Source organism: Monodon monoceros, unplaced genomic scaffold (genome assembly GCF_005190385.1).
Source record: "Monodon monoceros isolate NGI ecotype Baffin Bay Population unplaced genomic scaffold, NGI_Narwhal_1 Super_Scaffold_12, whole genome shotgun sequence".
In the NCBI taxonomy this organism is placed as follows: Eukaryota; Metazoa; Chordata; class Mammalia; order Artiodactyla; family Monodontidae; genus Monodon; species Monodon monoceros.
The window spans coordinates 110,885,062-110,902,976 of NW_021703768.1; the positions used below are offsets into that span (position 1 = coordinate 110,885,062).

General features: G+C 44.2%; 1 protein-coding gene across 3 annotated transcripts in view; it reads right to left on the minus strand.

The window, feature by feature from the left end:
• Window positions 1–1,078: 1,078 nt before the first annotated feature.
• Window positions 1,079–17,915, minus strand: part of FSTL4 (follistatin like 4) — a 440,571-nt gene continuing 423,734 nt past the window's right edge. For 2 of the 3 annotated variants that reach the window (XM_029215751.1, XM_029215753.1), the window contains 3 exons: window positions 13,040–13,147; window positions 3,999–4,108; window positions 1,079–1,852 (listed from right to left, as the gene is read on the minus strand). In XM_029215751.1, coding sequence (XP_029071584.1) covers window positions 1,144–1,852; window positions 3,999–4,108; window positions 13,040–13,147 — 927 coding nt within the window. In that variant the 3' untranslated portion in view covers window positions 1,079–1,143. The remainder of the gene's footprint in view (window positions 1,853–3,998; window positions 4,109–13,039; window positions 13,148–17,915) is intronic. The other variant, XM_029215752.1, reaches the window with a different exon arrangement.

The following is a 17,915-nucleotide window of genomic DNA, read 5'->3' on the forward strand; positions in this document are numbered from 1 at the left end:
CCGTATCCTTGTGTGTTACTGGGGAGAGAGGGACCTAAGTGTAAGAAACACTTACTGAAATGTGCTGTCTGTGCTATGATGATGCAGGGACTGGGGTGGCCAGAACTGAGTGCGAGGGCCACAGGGAGAAGCTAAATGGGGTTTTAAAAGGGATAGCCTAAGGAACCCACCTGAACCCCACTTGTATCCTTCGGGTTTCTGCATTGAGCCTGGAGGCCACTGTTCTGCAGGCCGCACACACCTTTCCAGGCAAGCCTGGTCTGCCCTGAATCTGGGGTACTGGGCTGGCTAATAAATGTCCCCCTTCAGTAGTGAAAAGCAGGCACGCAGGGTTTGTCTTGGTCTCTTGGGGTCCCAACCCAGAACGGAGCCTTTACCAATGTGGTGGCCTGATCTGCACTTGGGGGTGTCCCTGGTGCAAAGGAGCACGATCGCTTGGTGGCCATTGTCTTCTTTCTGGATGTGGGGTGGTGACTCTCAGAGCCATGGCCTAAGGCAGGGAGGAATTATAGCTGGACCTCGGAGAGCATCTTTCTGCTTACTAGCATTTGAGATTATAAAAAATTATTTTTTAATCAAAAATTCCAAAATAAAGTGAGTGATTTCCCCATCCCCCAAGATGCAATAAGTCTTGTTGGCTCTCCCTCAGGCTTACAAGAAGTCAAATGGAAAGAAAAGCAAGAAGCAACTGCGAAGGAGAAAATGAGGTCCAGAGCGAGGGCGATGTGGCTCTCACACCAGGAGGGAGAGCCCTGCTCCGGGGAGCCTGTGTCTTCAGGCCACATCAGGGTGAAGTCTGGCCGGACCCTGGAGAATGACTAGGCGAAGGCAACCGACAGAAGCATCCGCCTGGAAAGCAGGAGCTCCTGGTTCCATGGCGGCCCAGGTAACATGGCGCGTAGCTGGGCGCAGAAATGATTCCTTTACACGGCAGCATATTCTCATTGTAGCTCAAGGCAGAAATCATACGTCCTAACGAAAAACCCCCATCTTGTTAGCAGCGCATACCTTATACTAGGAAACTTGCAAGGAGACCAGTGTTGAACCACAAAGCGAATACAGGTTTTTGCTTTTGTCTGTAAAAATGTACAGGGTGCCTGCTTGGGGCTGCGGTGTCAGTACCAGGCGGCACTCGTGGCTGCTTCATACCTCGCCCACCCACACCACTGTGGTCCCTCCCTTTACTCCCGCCACCTCACACCGCGGCGCGTTTTGTCTCGCGTTGATGAGAAACAGTGACTCTCGGGCCGGCGTGAGGAGGTACTGCCCGAACAGCCCGCTGTCCCTCACAATCCTGCGGGGCCCAGCCCAGGCTCGGGCTGGCCCCGCGGGCGCGGGCGGCTCCTTCAAGCCCTTCAGCATGCCCGTCTTCCCCGTGGACAGCTCTAGGAAGAGCAGGTCCGGCTCTGTCTCTAGCGTGGCATAGACGTAGTACTGGTCGCCCTGGGTGAAGGAGGGCTGGAAGGCCACATCTGAGACGCCCTGGCTCACTTTCAGGTCATAGAGGGTCTGGATCTCCCCCCGCAGCGTGATCTCCTGCACGTGAAGCTGGGGGCTGCTGGAGGCGGCGCTGACTAGGAAGCGCCCATCGGGGGAAGTGTGTGGGGTGCCGGTAACGTGGCCGTTGGGGCCGACCACGGCGTCTGTGACACTGTCGAGCAGCAGCTGCGGGGCGGCTGGAGAGGAGCTGTGCTGTCGGCACTGGATGAAGAAGTAGCCGCCCAGGTGGGTGTGGGCCATGGCCTGCGGCAGGCAGCCGTGGCTCTGCAGCCTGATGGTCTTGAGGAGCATCAGTGTTTCCAGGTCGACTTTGTGGACTGCAGGGTCAGAGTTGTTGAAGATGAAGCCGAACCTGGGAGGAGACGCAAACTGAGGTCAGAGGTCAGGAGGACTTTTTGGGTAGGGGATAGGTCATTTGTCTCAAACGATGGCATCCTTTCTCTTTTCCTTTATCATAACCCTTTGGTGACTAACAGCCTATTAATAAGATCTACCATTCTGCAAGAGATGGCTTCATAAGCGATTCATCTATGATCTCAAACCAAATGCAGTTGAGTTACAAAATGTTCCTGGATTTATGCTGTTGTAATATGCACGCATCTTTAGAAAGGGTAAAGGAAGAGCATAATTGTGCCTCAGCAGCTTCTGCCTCGGGGATGCCTTTGATTCAGCTCCCCAGAGGCCTTGTGGCAGCTGGGAAGTGGCGGGCCTGTGGCTGGAGGGAGAGGACAACAGGTGTCTGCCCTGACTCTGCCTGCTAGGAGGACAGGAGAGGTGAGTCTATATCTGAGGTGGTTTTTGGACTACTGGCTGGCTCAGAACTTGGGGATGCAGATGCAAGAGAACAAGGACAGATGTCCTATCCATGCTCCCTTACCCTTGGAGACGAACGTGGGTAAGGGTTGAGGGCAGCCTCTTCCCTGGCCACGTTGATGATGCTGGTCACAGGAAGCCCCTTTGGGCTGGGGCTAAGGACAGCTTTTACCTTTATAGCCAGATGGCCTGGCATTGCTGCGGTGCCCTGCTAGCTGCAGAGCCTGTGGCAAGTTGCTTGCCTCTTCAAGCCCCTGCTAATATAAAGAGAGTAGTTCCTTCCAAGGGCTGTTGGGAGGATTAAATCTAAGAGGGAGCTTTAGTGGAAGAGGTCAGTAGGTGGAAGCTGCCATATCTGGACTTCGTGAAATTCCTCTTTGGAGGCTGGTTGTGAGCTGCAGAAGGGCCTGATTCCAGGCAGGACTTCCCTCTGATTGTGAGAGCCTCTGCCTAAACCCCTCACTTGTAGAGGCCTTTGGGTGCTGTGTACACCTACAGGAGCAGAGAAAAATCTCTTCCACAATTTTCTCTTGAATAACAAGCTGTGCCTCAGAGTAGGGGAAATGCCCACTTTACAGCATCTTTAAATTAGCATCCTTAAAGAGCTAGAGCATGGAAAGAGCAGGAAAGAAAACCCCATGCTTATAAGAAACTGTAATGTAAAAGTCACACACAGGCGCTGCGGAGCCTGAGTTTGCATGACTCCTGGCTGAATTCAGCTTCTTTGAGGGGTTTTACCATTTACAACCATTTTAGAGGCTCTGTCCCAGGTATTCTCTGCAGTGAGGTAGGGAGGTCATAAAGTGGTTACTTTCTCCCTTGGCCAGAGATGAATGGTAGAGCCCTATTTTTACAAGTCCAGCTTCAGCTTGCAAAAATGAGTCATTTCTCCCTGGAAAAAGGTGCTCGATGTCAGAGTAAAGGAAGGCATAAACACTGCCACAAGACATTTGGGTCTTGATGACTTTATAAAAGGGCATGTTCAGTCTTCTGGCAGTGGTGCCTTGACAGAAAATGTCAGGGGTTCTCTGAAATGAATAGGGAAGGGGAGTGGCCAGGCTGGGATGAGGCTTGCAGTCGAGGCCATGGCTGGTATTATTAAGCTGTTCTTTTGGATGGTGGCAAACCAGACAACGAGGAGGCCTTGTTTCCTTGCAGGCCCCTGCATGGCTGCTCTGGGGACTCCTAGAGGAACCACAGGTTGTGGTTAGCAGAGAATGAGGCCAAATGGGGCACTGAAAGGAGACCCAGCTTTGCATTTAGTCTGACTCTGCCAGTTCCTGGTTGTGTGACTTTGGCCAGTATCTTAACTCCTCTGGGCCTAAGTTTCCTCATCTATAAAACAGATTTGAGACGGCCTCTACTAGTTTCTTGCGTCTAGCAAGGAGAGGGTACTCAATTAACCACAGTTGTTTCCCTCTTTCCTCTGCTGTCCTCATCCAAGGGTGAGACTTCCTGACCTCACTGGGCCCCTGAGGGCATTAGGAGCTGGGTGCCTTCCTTAACTTTAACAATTGAGGACTGGGGATGGGGCCATTTCTCTGTCCATTCCTGATGGGGTCCAAAGCCAGCCCAGGAGGAGTGGGGGAGAAAGAGAAAGGAGCAGGGCCACCCCGGGCGAAGCTGCCCCGTGCAGGGCTGAGCTGGGGCACGGAGTAGGTTAGGGCATTGCGGGCCGGTCTCACCTGACGTGGTTGATGATGAGGTTTGTTGGAGGAATGAAGAAATCGTCCACTCCTGCAAAGGGCGTGCGGATGAGGTGCTGACCCTGACCGGTGCTGGCCTCTGTGATCACCTGCAACACAGAGCGGAAGTCCTTGTGAGGGCCCATCCCAGCGGGGCTTGGAAACCTGCAGACACATGCACGCTTGGGTGGAGACCCCGGCAGACAGGCTGCTTGAGAGAGAGGTGATGGGCAAGTCACCGTCTTGGGCGGGCCAGGAGCAGAGCGGGAGCTGCTTGGGAATGGCATAGGCAGGGACCCATCCTTCCAGGGAGGGGAAGTGGGGAGACAGGAGTGAACGCCTGAATCGCTCCCTCTTGCTCAGTCAGGCCTGCCCCTGACTGACTGTGGTGCATGTTGTCAGCCACCATGATGTGACAGCAGAGTGAGGACTTGGAGGGGCTGTGTAGGGGCTTCTGAGGGAGGGTCCTCGGAACCTAAGCATCTCTGCTCAGAGACAGCCTCCTCCACGACAGGGAGTCCCACCTTCTCAACACTTAGGCTACCCTGGGAAAGGCGGCGAGGTTTTAAATAACAAAAATGCTAAACGCTGGAATCACTGACTGGCTCTGTATTTTCCCTTGATGCCAGGCACCTAGGCTGGTTTGTTGAGAGTCTCTGTCATATGCGCCTCACAGAGGCGCTCTCTGAGAACTGTGACTCCATAATTTATTAGAGAAAGCAGGCATCCTGTCAGAGGTGCTGGCCGTGTCATTTATTTTATTTTTTATTTTTATTTATTTATTTACTTATTTATTTAAACATCCTTATTGGAGTATAATTGCTTTACAATGTTGTGTTACTTTCTGCTGTACAACAAAGTGAATCAGCTATATGCATACATATATCCCCATATCCCCTCCGTCTTGCGTCTCCCTCCCACCCTCCCTATCCCACCCCTCTAGGTGGTCACAAAGCACCGAGCTGATCTCCCTGTGCTATGCGGCTGCTTCCCACTAGCTCTCTATTTTACGTTTGGTAGTGTATATATGTCCATGCCACTCTCTCACTTCGTCCCAGCTTACCCTTCCCCCTCCCCGTGTCCTCAAGTCCATTCTCTACGTCTGCGTCTTTATTCCTGTCCTGACCCTAGGTGCTTCAGAACCTTTTTTTTTTTAGATTCCATATATATGTGTTAGCATACGGTATTTGTTTTTCTCTTTCTGACTTACTTCACTCTGTACGACAGACTCTAGGTCCATCCACCTCACTACACATAACTCAATTTCGTTTCTTTTTATGGCTGAGTAATATTCCATTGTATATATGTGCCACATCTGCTTTATTCATTCATCTGTCGATGGACACTTAGGTTGCTTCCATGTCCTGGCTATTGTAAATAGAGCTGCAATGAACATTTTGGTACATGACTCTTTTTGAATTATGGTTTTCTCAGGGTATATGCCCAGTAGTGGGATTGCTGGGTCGTATGGTAGTTCTATTTTTAGTTTGTTAAGGAACCTCCATACTGTTCTCCATAGTGGCTGTATCAATTTACATTCCCACCAACAGTGCAAGAGGGTTCCCTTTCTCCACACCCTCTCCAGCACTTATTGTTTCTAGATTTTTTGATGATGGCCATTCTGACTGGTGTGAGATGATGTCTCATTGTAGTTTTGATTTGCATTTCTCTAATGATTAATGATGTTGAGCATCCTTTCATGTGTTTGTTGGCAATCTGTATATCTTCTTTGGAGAAATGCCTGTTTAGGTCTTCTGCTCATTTTTTGGATTGGGATGTTTGTTTTTTTGATATTGAGCTGCATGAGTTGCTTGTAAATTTTGGAGATTAATCCTTTGTCAGTTGCTTCATTTACAAATATTTTCTCCCATTCTGAGGGTTGTCTTTTGGTCTTATGATTTCCTTTGCTGTGCAAAAGCTTTGAAGTGTCATTAGGTCCCATGTGTTTATTTTTGTTTTTATTTCCCTTTCTCTAGGAGGGGGGTCAAAAAGGACCTTGCTGTGATTTATGTCATGGAGTGTTCTGCCTGTGTTTTCCTCTAAGAGTTCGATAGTGTCTCGGCCATTTCATTTAAATGCCTGTGATTAGGATGCTGGGGAGGGTTCCAGTTTCACAAAGGGGGCTTGCTGTGAGAAGTGAAGAATTAGTCCCTGTGTTTTGTACAAATTGGTAGTTTGACAGAGCATGCTGCCTCTGTTCCCCTGGAGGTACCACTTTCTCCCCTGCGTGCTTGGCAGGAAGTGACCTGAGCCATTCCTCGGTGTGTGCCCCTGCTGTGTCTGTATCAGGGAAGGGCACGGGGGCAGCACAGAACAGAGCCAAGTGATGTCTGGGATGAGACAGGACGAGAGCATGGTTTGGAGGCCCTGCCAGAAAGCGCCCCCCGTGGTCAGGCTGGGCTTTTATCCATCAGCTACTGAGGCCTTGGGCACAGGCAGGCTGGAGACACTGAGCCAGCCATCCTGTGTCCTCTTGCTTTCTGCATGTGCTCTTCAGCCTCCAAGTTCCAGGTGATTGCCCAGAAGGGTGGCAGACCTGCAGCCAGATGAGGGGCTTGGCCAGCTTGTGGGCAATTTTGGCTGGAGGACCCCAAGGACAAGCCCAGACCCTCTTAGCAGGACAGGAGGCAGATGCCAGACCCTGACCAGGGAGGGGAGACACTTTTCCTGATCTTCAGTGTTGTGGCCATTTATACAGAAGGAAGGATTCAGATTTTTGCAGCCTGAGGCTGAGGACAGTTTGTGATGGGGCTTTGTGACTCACATGGCCTCGAGCTCTGGATGCTTTTGCCTTTTAAGAGTGGGACTGCCTTCTGCCTCTTACTTTAATGACAAGACAAACAGCACCTGCACTGCTTCCTCCGGCAGGTTTGAGGCTTTTGTTTTTTGGATTGTGCTTCCCTTGAGGGGTCAGCAGGCAGAATGCAGGATTAGAATGATGAGAGCTGTGATTTTCAGTCTTGGGGCAGCTCTAAAGTTAGGTTATTTTCCTGTGATTTTAAATAAAAAAGGCCAAATGACACTTCCATGGCAAGTCCATGGGAAAAGCTTAGAACTAGGCATTAAGAAAATATCAATATTAGGAAACTGGATCTTAGAGAGTCCAGGTGAAAATGCCAGAGAATTCCAAGAAGCCATGCAATCATTGCTTGATATAAGGTCTGTCATTTTAGCTTATAATAGAGATGGAAAATTACAGGCTGTCAGCAGTCAGTGTCATTCATGCTTCACCACCCTGACACCCTATGTTCAGAGGTTACTTCATCAAAACCCGGTGTCATGGGCCACCGAACTGATATGGGCTAGTCAGCCTCATTTCTCCAATGAGTCATGAATTCCTTCTTGGCCTGTGTCCCAGCGCATGGCTGGGCACATTTGTGACCAAAAGATAATTGTTGAGCCTCTCAAGTTTCCTGGCTCTAGGGGCTTGGTTCAGGAGATGCACATAGTTGGCTGGGTATCAGGAGATGTAAGTTAGTAGTGAGTGTGGGGTAGGGAAGTCTGAGCATCTGCTTCCGAGGCGTGGACAAAACCAGGTGAGAGGTGACAGCTGGGGAAGGGCAGGGTGCAAGATATCGAGTGGGATGGGGAGAGAGGCAGCTGAAAGCTGCGAGTGGGTGGGCGAGAGCATGATGGGCAGGATTCGAGACGGTGCCAAAGGTTCTAACACTGGCTCCTGGGGCAGGGCCTTGGTGGAATAAGCCTCATTTATAAGAACCACCTTCATTTAGTCATAGCAAAGCTTGTTTAACCAATTCCTTAGTGTTGGATATTTAGAAACATTAAGATGGTATTTTCAATGTTTTGCAAATATAAACATTGCAGTAACACACAATGTTGTAGCTAAATCTTTGTGCCCATCCCTGATCGTCACCTTTGGATAAGTTCTGAGAGGTCAAGTTGCTGGATTGAAAGCAATGTTCTGAGGCTTTTGGTTCACATTTCCAAATTGCTCACCATAAAGGCTCTGCCCACTGACATTTCCAGGAGCAGTTTCTGCAAGCAGTGGTTTCCTGAACCCTAGTCCACAGAGATGAAGGTAGGTTTATTCAATTTATTTCATTTTCTTGTCATAGTGCATTTCTAAGACTTTCCAATTATGGTGATGGTGGGCATAATGGTCTAATTCCTGCTATTAATTAAAATGCTTTTAGTGTTTTGTCATTTAGGCAAAATTTCCTCTTGGTTTCTTGGAAATAGTCTTCATTATGTTTATGTCTTCTATTTCTATTTTTAGTTTTTTTAAAAAAATTAAGAATGTCTGCTGTATTTAGTTAAATGCCTTTCCAGCATTTACTGAAAATATTATAGCTTTTTTTCTGTTTCGTGTTATGAGTAATGTTGACTGATTTCCTGAGAGTGAACCATTACTACATCCCAGGAATTTGTTCCCTGCTCGAGCAGTTAGATGCATTGTTGGACTCTATTTTTAATACCATGTTTAGAACTTTGCTTCTGTATTCATAAGTGAGATTAGTTGATAGTTTTATTTTTTAATTTTTTTGAATTTTATTTTATTCATGTTTTTATACAGCAGGTTCTTATTAGTTATCTATTTTATACATATTAGTGTATACATTGTCAATCCCAATCTCCCAATTCATCCCACACCCCCACACCCCCCAGCAGCTTTCCCCCCTTGGTGTCCATACGTTTGTTCTCTACATCTGCGTCTCTGTTTCTGCCCTGCAAACCGGTTCATCTGTACCATTTTTCTAGGTTCCACATATATGCGTTAATATACGATATTTGTTTTTCTCTTTCTGACTTACTTCACTCTGTGTGACAGTCTCTAGATCCAACCACGTCTCTACAAATGACCCAATTTCGTTCCTTTTTATGGCTGAGTAATATTCCATTGTATATATGTACCACATCTTCTTTATCCACTTGTCTGTTGATGGGCATTTAGGTTGCTTCCATGACCTGGCTATTGTAAGTAGTGCTGCAATGAACACTGGGGTGCATGTGTCTTTTTGAATTATGCTTCTCTCTGGGTATATGCCCAGTAGTGGGATTGCTGGGTCATATGGTAATTCTATTTTTAGTTTTTTAAGGAATCTCCATACTGTTCTCCATAGTGGCTGTATCAATTTACATCCCCACCAACAGAGCAAGACGGTTCCCTTTTCTCCACACCCTCGCCAGCATCTGTTGTTTGTAGATTTTCTGATGATGCCCATTCTAACTGGTGATAGTTTTATTTTTTAATACTAAGGAGTTGCACATTTTTTTCCATATGGTCTTGGATAGTTCAAATGATATTAAAATTATCTACATTTGAAAGGTTTGATAAAACTTGGCTGTATATTTTTCTATGGTAGATCTTTGATCTTTAAAAAACCTCTTCTCTGTTAATTGTTCTATTTCAAGTTTTCCTTTTCTTAGGTTAGTTTTTTTTCCTCCTTCTTCTTAATTTTTTTTTATTGAAATATAGTTGATTTACAATGTTGTGTTAATTTCTGCTGTACAGCAAAGTGACTCAGTTATACATATATATTTTAAAATTTATATAAATATTACATAACTATTATATCTTTTCCATTATGGTTCATCCCAGGACATTGAATATACTTCCCTGTGCTATACAGTGGGACCTTGTTGTCCATCCATTCTATATGTAATAGTTTGCATCTGCTCACCCCAAACTCCCAGTCCATCCCTCCCCCGCCCCCACACCCTTCCCCCTTGGCAACCACAAGTCTGTTCTCTATGTCTGTGAGTCTGTTTCTGCTTGGTAGATAGATTCATCATATTTTAGATTTCATATATAAGTGATATCACATGGTACTTGACTTTCTCTTTCTGACTAGGTCAGTTTGTTTTTTTCCCCTGTATTTTGCAAACAATCATCCATTTCTTCTAGGTCTTAAAATTTGCCGCCCCAGAGTTGCAGTGTAGTATTATTTTACAATTATTTTCATCCTCCTTTATCTGCAGTAATATGTCTTTTCTCATTTCTCATTTTGTTTATATTCTTTTTTCTTTATCAGGTTTGTGAAGGATTTATTGGTTTTTGTTTGCCCTTTTTTTATTTCTACTAATTTTAGTCTTTTAAATAATTCCTACCTGCCAGTTATTTTGTTCTTTTTCTTATTTCTTAATACAAATACATTCTCTGCAGGCTTTTAAGACACAGATATTCCTTGTGTACAGCTTTCTCTGTATCCTGTAGGTTTTGATGAGAAGTAGTCTCTTTTTCATTGCTTTTGAGACAGTTTGTAATTTCTCCTTTTAATTTCCTCTTTGATGCAGTAGTGATCTAGGAGTGTTTCCTTATTAGGTAGGTCACATTTTAATTGTTTCTAATTATCAGATAATGTAGGCTATAACACTGACTTTTACAAAATTTGCTCAATTTTTATTTGTGTTTACTGACATGTGGACGTGTGAAAAATTTCTATTTGGCAGAGGAAAGGTTTTCTATATATTTATTAAACCAAGTTCCTTATTCATATTATTCATTTTTCCCATGTCATTATTTTGTCTCTTTGGAATGTACAATTTAAGTGCATTGTAAATCAAGTTCTTGTATTTTTAATCGCTCTTGTATTATGTATTTAGTTATGTTGTTTGTTTGCTATCTGTTGGCTGTTTGTCTTCACATAATGCTTCTCCTTCTGCTGTTTAGTGCTTTTAACCTTAAATTTGACCTTGTCTGATATTACACTCATACATCTTTTTGTCCACCTACCATCACTACTATTTCCACCCCTTTCAATTCAACCTTTTATTATCACTTTATGGGTTTCCTGTAAACAAGTTACAGCTAGTTTTCTCTCCCTCCCTTCCAAACCCAATCTCATCATCTCTGCTTTTAATAGGAGAAATCAGTTTGTCACATTTGGAATAATTAGACAGTTAACTATCTCAACTATTAATTTCAAAGAACATTCTCTATATCCTCTCTTATCCCTGTAAGATGACATTTTTGAGTATTTTTACTCTCCTCCACTCCCTACCCTTACTTTTACAGAAATAACTTATCATCTTTAGTTAGAGCCTGGTATCAGAATTTCTCTTTCAGTCCATTTCTCCTAATTCAAATGCCCTTATTTAGCACTTATTAATACATTTCCAGGTAGTCTCTCCTCATCCATCTTTTTTATTTTTGGACCTTCCTCTCTAGGTTTCTTACTTAGGCCTGTTTCCTCTTTATCTTTTGCCATCTCGATGTCTCTGATCTGGTTCACCTACTGTTCTTCTGGTATCTTTCATGATCTGCTCTCTGAATTCTTGCATATCCTTAGGTCTTTCTTTTGTCCTGACAGGTAAATGATACCTTGGATATCAGCCCTTTTATCTTAATAGCATGTAGATATGATGCCACGGTCTTCCAGCAGCTGTTGCAGGTGAGAAGTCCAGTGCCAACCTAGTTGTTCTTTTACAGGTGACTTTTCTTTCTGCCTTGAAGCTTGTAATATTTTTCCTTTATTCTTGGAAGTCCAGCGTTTTACCAAGAGCAGAGATGTGTTATTTCTCCTCAAGTTAGCCTAGAACTTACAGATCCCTTTTAATCTACATAATTTACTTTTTCAACTTGGAAATTTTCTTCCAAATTTATTTAATGTTTGACTCCATTCCAACTATTACCTTTTCTCTTTCTAAACTTCTTTTGACTTTGAAACATCTTTTGAGACTTCATATCTCAATCTTGTATTCTGTGATTTGAAGATTTTTCTTTATCTTTCAGGCTACTGTTTTGAGTCTCAGTAGAAACCATGCATTTTCAACTCATCTATCTACTGCAGTTTTAAATTAGGAAATCATTTTATGTTAAATTTTAGTTTTAGAAAAATATTTTTTGGTGGCCCCTCCCCTTGAATTTCCTTACATGCTTTCTTAGAGCTGCCAGAGGGACCAGTTTTCTGGGCTTATATACTCTGTTCTAAGTGACCTTTACTCCGGCTCCCAGGTCCTCTAATGAATTGTTATTATTTGTCATCAGCTCACTGGGGCCCAGGATGTGTTGATGCTGTTCACTGAGGGACAATAGTCTTGTTTTGTAGGAGGTGAAGTAGTGTCCTTCCCCTGGCCCAGCAGCACAGAGGTAGGTAAGGCAGGTGGCCAGTCCCCAGGAGGAAGCTTCTGTAGACTGGGTATCCCTGGCCTCTTACCAGTCTTGGGAACAGTGTGAACTTGGCTCCATCCGCAGCCCTTCTCAGCTGGGGTTCTGAGAGAGAGAAAAGCCCTAATATCCCGAGGAATCCACTGTATGCAGTGAATTCTCTTCTGTGCATCTAGAATTGTTCTATGCACCATCATGGGGAGAATCGAGGGACCAGGCCTTCAAATCACCTTTTGTAGGGCTTAATCCTCTCATGTACCCCTGATGAGAAAGGCTGAGCCGGACACACTCAACATAGGGTTGGTGATGACCTTCCCCGACTGGTGGAGGAAGGGATCCCACAGATGTCCTGGTCTCAAGCTCTTCCCAAGAGGCAGTACAACACAGTGGCTGAATGTATGGGCTGCAGGGCTGAATGTAGGCCTAGGTTGGACCAGGGGCCAGTTATTGGAACTTCCTGTGCCTGGAACACTGTGAGCACTCAGTAATGTGCTTCCATTTATGAACATAATTGCTGCTGCTGCTTTTCCTTCTCCTTCCTTATCATCTGGTACCTGCTTTGACAGTGTTCTCCAGCCCATGCAGCCCAAGGTAAAGAAAGCCCTGGCTCCCTTCTCACTGCTTGAAGTCCAGAGGTTCATTTCTGCTTGGCCCCAGGAGGCCCTGGCTCAGAAGAGGCAACTGTATTGGGGCTGGGCTGGGTGGGGCCCAAGAGCCACATTCTGGTTGTCATGACATTAGAATCTTATCCATCGTCAGTGTTATTGTCTTTAATAGCAGGCCTGGCGGAAGATACCCTGTTCATTGCCTATAACGGGCATTATCCTGAGGATGTTTCCTACTCTCTCCTTAGCCTTCATGGACATACTTTGGATAAATGTGATTAGCCACCTAGGGAAGCAGGAGACATTTATTAGCTAGGGAGAGAGCCCTTTCCTGCAGGTGGGTGTTGTCTTCCATGTACTCAACATACCTGGAGGCTTGGTTGGGACTTATGCACGTTCCCCCAGCTCAGGACCCACACTTGGTCATGTGATTTGTCATAGGACAACTTAGCCGGCAGAGGGTCGACACCTATGGACTTGAAAAAAAATAGCGACAAGTTGGTCATTGTTGTAGAAGCTGATTCATTTCTAGGCCACTCTTGGGTGAGTGGAAAGCCAGCCTAGCAGCCTTGAGAATGAGCCAGTTTGGGAACCCAGGGTAGAAACATCCCTTCTGGGTTTGTCTTCAGAGGCATAAAATTGGTTGTCAGTAATGTTCTTCCTTTTAAAAATTTCTTGCAGGGACTTCCCTGGTGGTGCAGTGGTTAAGAATCTGCCTGCCAGTGCAGGGGACATGGGTTCGAGCCCTGGTCCGGGAAGATCCCACATGCTGTATAGCAGCTAAGCCCATGTGCCACAACTACTGAGCCCACGCGCCTAGAGCCCATGCTCCGCAACAAGAGAAGCCACTGCAATGAGAAGCCTGCACACTGCAAGGAAGAGTAGGCTCTGCTCGCTGCAACTAGAGAAAGCCTGCGTGCAGCAACGAAGACCCAACACAGCCAAAAAGTAAATAAAAAATTTATTTAAAAAAAAATTCTTGGGCTTCCCTGGTGGCACGGTGGTTGAGAGTCCGCCTGCCAATGCAGGGGACGCGGGTTCGTGCCCTGGTCCGGAAGGATCCCACGTGCCACAGAGTGGCTGGGCCTGTGTGTCCGGAGCCTGTGCTCTGCAGCGAGAGAGGCCGCAGCAGTGACAGGCCCGTGTACCGCAAAAAAAAATTCTTGCATGTCTTACTTAAAGGGTACCCAGACCATCTTGGCAAAAGCCTAAACACAGAGTTTTTTTTTTTTTCAGTTTTCCACTCAAGAATCAGCTTCAGGACCCTCCCATCACTTCTCCTGTAAGCCTTTGCGGCCTCTTGAACCCTCAGCATCCTTCTCTAGCTCTTCTTCCTGGGTCACCTGAGACTGACTTTGAACTCATCCATTATCACCTGTCTGTCTCTTAACTTCGTGCAGACTGTATCTGGTACATCATTCACCTGGAGCCTCTGGGACTCAGACTGTAGCATCAGGCAGAGTCTTTTTCTGCTGCTGTAACTGAAACTGCTATTTTCTGAGGACAGAGCTTCCCCAGTGGCCCTGTCAAATGGTGACTTTTCTACTTCTCAGAATGTAGTTTTATAAGTTTCAAAACTCTGTTTTGTTATGCCACTATGACCCCCCTGCTCTTTTTGGCATTGGCCAAAGTTCTAGTCTCTCCCTTTGTTCACTAAAGATGCTCTGTTTTCTCTGTCACTCCCTGAGTCCCCAACTTTGGTGCCTTCATTCAAAGTCCTGCTTTCTCAGTTCCTTCTTGGTTTCGGTGATCTTTACCTCTTCCCCACTGCAGCCACCATAACTTAAACCTTGTCAACAAATTTCTGAAATTTCAGTCCACCATATTCTAGCCTTTCTGATCTTGGGGGAAAACCATCTTTGCCCCCACTGGTTAAAACTTCTCTAAAGAAATGTCTATGGAGTCCCTGAAACCACTTCCTCTTAACTGTTTGTCTTCACCACTCCACTGAACTGCTCTAGAGCTTCGTGTCAAATTCAGAGATCACTGTGTGAGCCTCCTATAACTTTTCACCAAGATTCCACATGGTTAACCATTCCCTTCTGGAAACATTTTCTTCACTCAGCTTCCCATCTCCCCGGTTTCTCTTCCTCATCCTGACTTCTAAATGGTGGCATGTCCCCCGTCTTCATCTTTGACCTTGTCTCTGTCTATATCCTTTCCCTGAGTGAGCTCATTCAATACATGGCTTCAAATAACCCATTATACTCTGATGACTTTAGAATTCATTCCTCTGTCGATGACCACAACTTTATACAAATCTGAACTCCTGATTTTGCCTATCCCTGCTGAAATATATTTCTTCTCCAGTCATCAGCATCTTTGAAGTCTCCTTGTACTTTCTTGCTCTAATTAAAACTTCCTCTGCCCTGAAGCCTCAAGTAGAGGCTGTTTCTGTTTTCCTACACTTCACATACCCCAGGTCCCAGGTCCTTTGTTCATGCCTCCAGCTACTCTTCCTTGATCCTCTCATCCTGGCTGCTTCCCTTCATTTACCAAAGGCTTTATGATCTGGCACTGTCTTCCTCTACCCAGAGCTTCTTTTCTCACCAGTAATGATACCATCCTGACACTATCTCTAGTTTCTTATATTTTCTCTCTCACTCTTGTAAAAACCCTCTTGATTACACATTCTCCTCCAGGTATCCCATTTGTCTGCCCTCTTCACAAACTTCCCCAAAGTTTAGACTGCAGGCATTATCTCTCCTTTCTGCTTAACTTTCTCTAATCATTTTTCATATTCTCATTCTGACTGAGGGGGTACGGAGTAGGAGACTGAAAACGTAAACCAAAAATCTCTCTCTTACATTCAGAACAGAGCTTTCCACAGTCTCAATATGCTAAGGAGCAAAGACATGGAAGGGAAAAGGTCCTGAAGAACACACAAGGCTCTCAGTTTAAAGACCTTACCTACTAGGAGTGAATCAGAGACTAAGCCTTATGAAAGCTGCAACTCAGCCTTGATTCAACTTAGTACTTGATTAAAGTGATTCATTCATATACTGTCTCTCTTCCTAGCAGAGAAAAGGGTAAACCCTCTTCAGTGGATGACAGCCATTTAAAGTCTCTACAATGTAATATGGAATTACTAGGCATTCCAAGATACAGCTTATATAACTGAAAGCAACATAAAAAAGACAACAGAAACAGACTCACAGGTGATCCATAAAAAAATAATTTAAAAATTGTGTATATAAAAGGAATTAAGCAGAAATTCTAAAAGTGAAAAAATGCAACACCTGAAATTAAGATCTCAATAAATAGGTTTTGTTATATATACCTTAGACACAGTGGAATATAGGATTATTGAACTGAAAGACAAGTTGATAGCATATGCCCAAACCGAACCACAAGAGATAAAAAGGATGGAAAATGAGAGTGAAAGAGATGTGTGGGACACAATGCAAAGGTCTAACTTTTTTTCTCTCAGAGTTCCCAAGGAAGAGGTGAGAGAGAATGAGGCAGCAGAATATTTGAAGAAATAATGGTTGAGAATTTTCCAGTCTGATTAAAGATATTAATCTACACATTTAAGAACCTCTGAAAACCCCAAATCAGAATAAATACAAAGAACACCATACCTGGGCACGTAAAACTGCTAAAGACCAAAGAGAAAATCTAGAAAGTAGCCAGAGAGAAAAAAGAGAGACATTATCTTCAAAAGAGAGACAATAAGACTGACAGTTGACCTATTAACAAAAACAATGGAAGATAATGAAACGGCATCTTAAAATGCAGAAAGAATTTAACTGCCAATGTAGCACTCTATATCCAGTGCAAATATCCTTTACAAATAAAGGGCAAATTTTCAAACAAACAAAAACTATGAGAATCTGTTGCCAGCAGACCTGCACTAAAAGAACTATTAAAGAAACTTGTTCAGTCACAATGAAAATGATCCCAGACAGAACTATGTACTTCAGGAAAGAATAAAGAGCAATGGAAAAGGTAAATATGTGGGTGAATGTAAATGACTATCAGCTGTACAAAATAATAATAATAGTCATGTCTTGTGGGGTTAAATCCCACAATAGTGCCAAAGGCAGAAGGAAGGTTAAAGGAGTTAAAATGTTCTAAGGTTCTATCATTATTGGGCAAGTGAAGCAATAATTTGTATGAGACTGTATTGAGGCAAGGATGCATGTTGTAATCTCTATGGTGGTAATAATAACAACAATGATAAAAGAATGCATGGACAACAAGCTAACAGAGGGAGAAATAGAACAAAAATGTTTGACTAATCCAAAAGAAAGCTAAAAGAAGAAAAAAGCAACATAAAGAGGTAGGTCAAATGAAAAAACAGTAAGATGGTAGACATAACCATATAATTACACCAAAAATACATGGATCAAATAATCCAAGTAAAAGATCGAGATTATTAAACTAGATAAAAGCCAAAATCCAAATACATGTGGCTTTATAAGAGATCACTTTTTAAGTATATGAGATAGAAAGATTGAAAGTGAACGAATGGGAAAATTATACCATGGTAACACTAATCAAAATAAATCTGATTTAGCTATATTAATATTAGACAGAATGGACTTTCAGGCAAGAAGCTTTGCCAGAGATAAAGAGGGGTATTTTGTAAGAAGAAAGAAGTCTTCCCCCCCCAGGAAGATACTATAATTTTAAAGCAAAAATGGATGGAACTTGATAAATCTACAATCACAGTGGGAGACGTCAACATGCCTCTCAGCAGCAGGTAGACTAAGTAGACAAAAAAAATCACTTAGAATATCTGAGCAATACAATAAACCAACTTGACATAATTGACATGTATGTAAAATCTACCTAAAACATTAGGATACACATTCTTTTAAAGTGCACATAGAACATTTATGAAAGTTGATAAGCTGAGTTATAAAGCAAGCTTCAATAAATTTCAAAGGATTGAAATTATTCAGAGTACTTTTCTCTGGCCAGGGACATCAATAACAAAAAGATAGCTGGGAAGTCTCCTATTTTTCAGGAGAAACCACAACCACAACCCTGGTTTTTATACAACTTTCTCCCAACAATGATCCTGCACCTGGGCAGCTGAGCATTCCTGGGAAAAAAAGATACAACCCTCCTCACTGGTCTGACTTTACATTTGCACCCGTCATCCTTAAGTGGGCCTTCACTATTGCCCTGCAGTCCTATCACATTTCCCTGGTCAGTTCAATCTCACATCCAACTCTTACCTCTTTCCTTAGACCTCCAGCCTTGGTGATAATTTTCCTTCTTATTTCACTGAGGAAA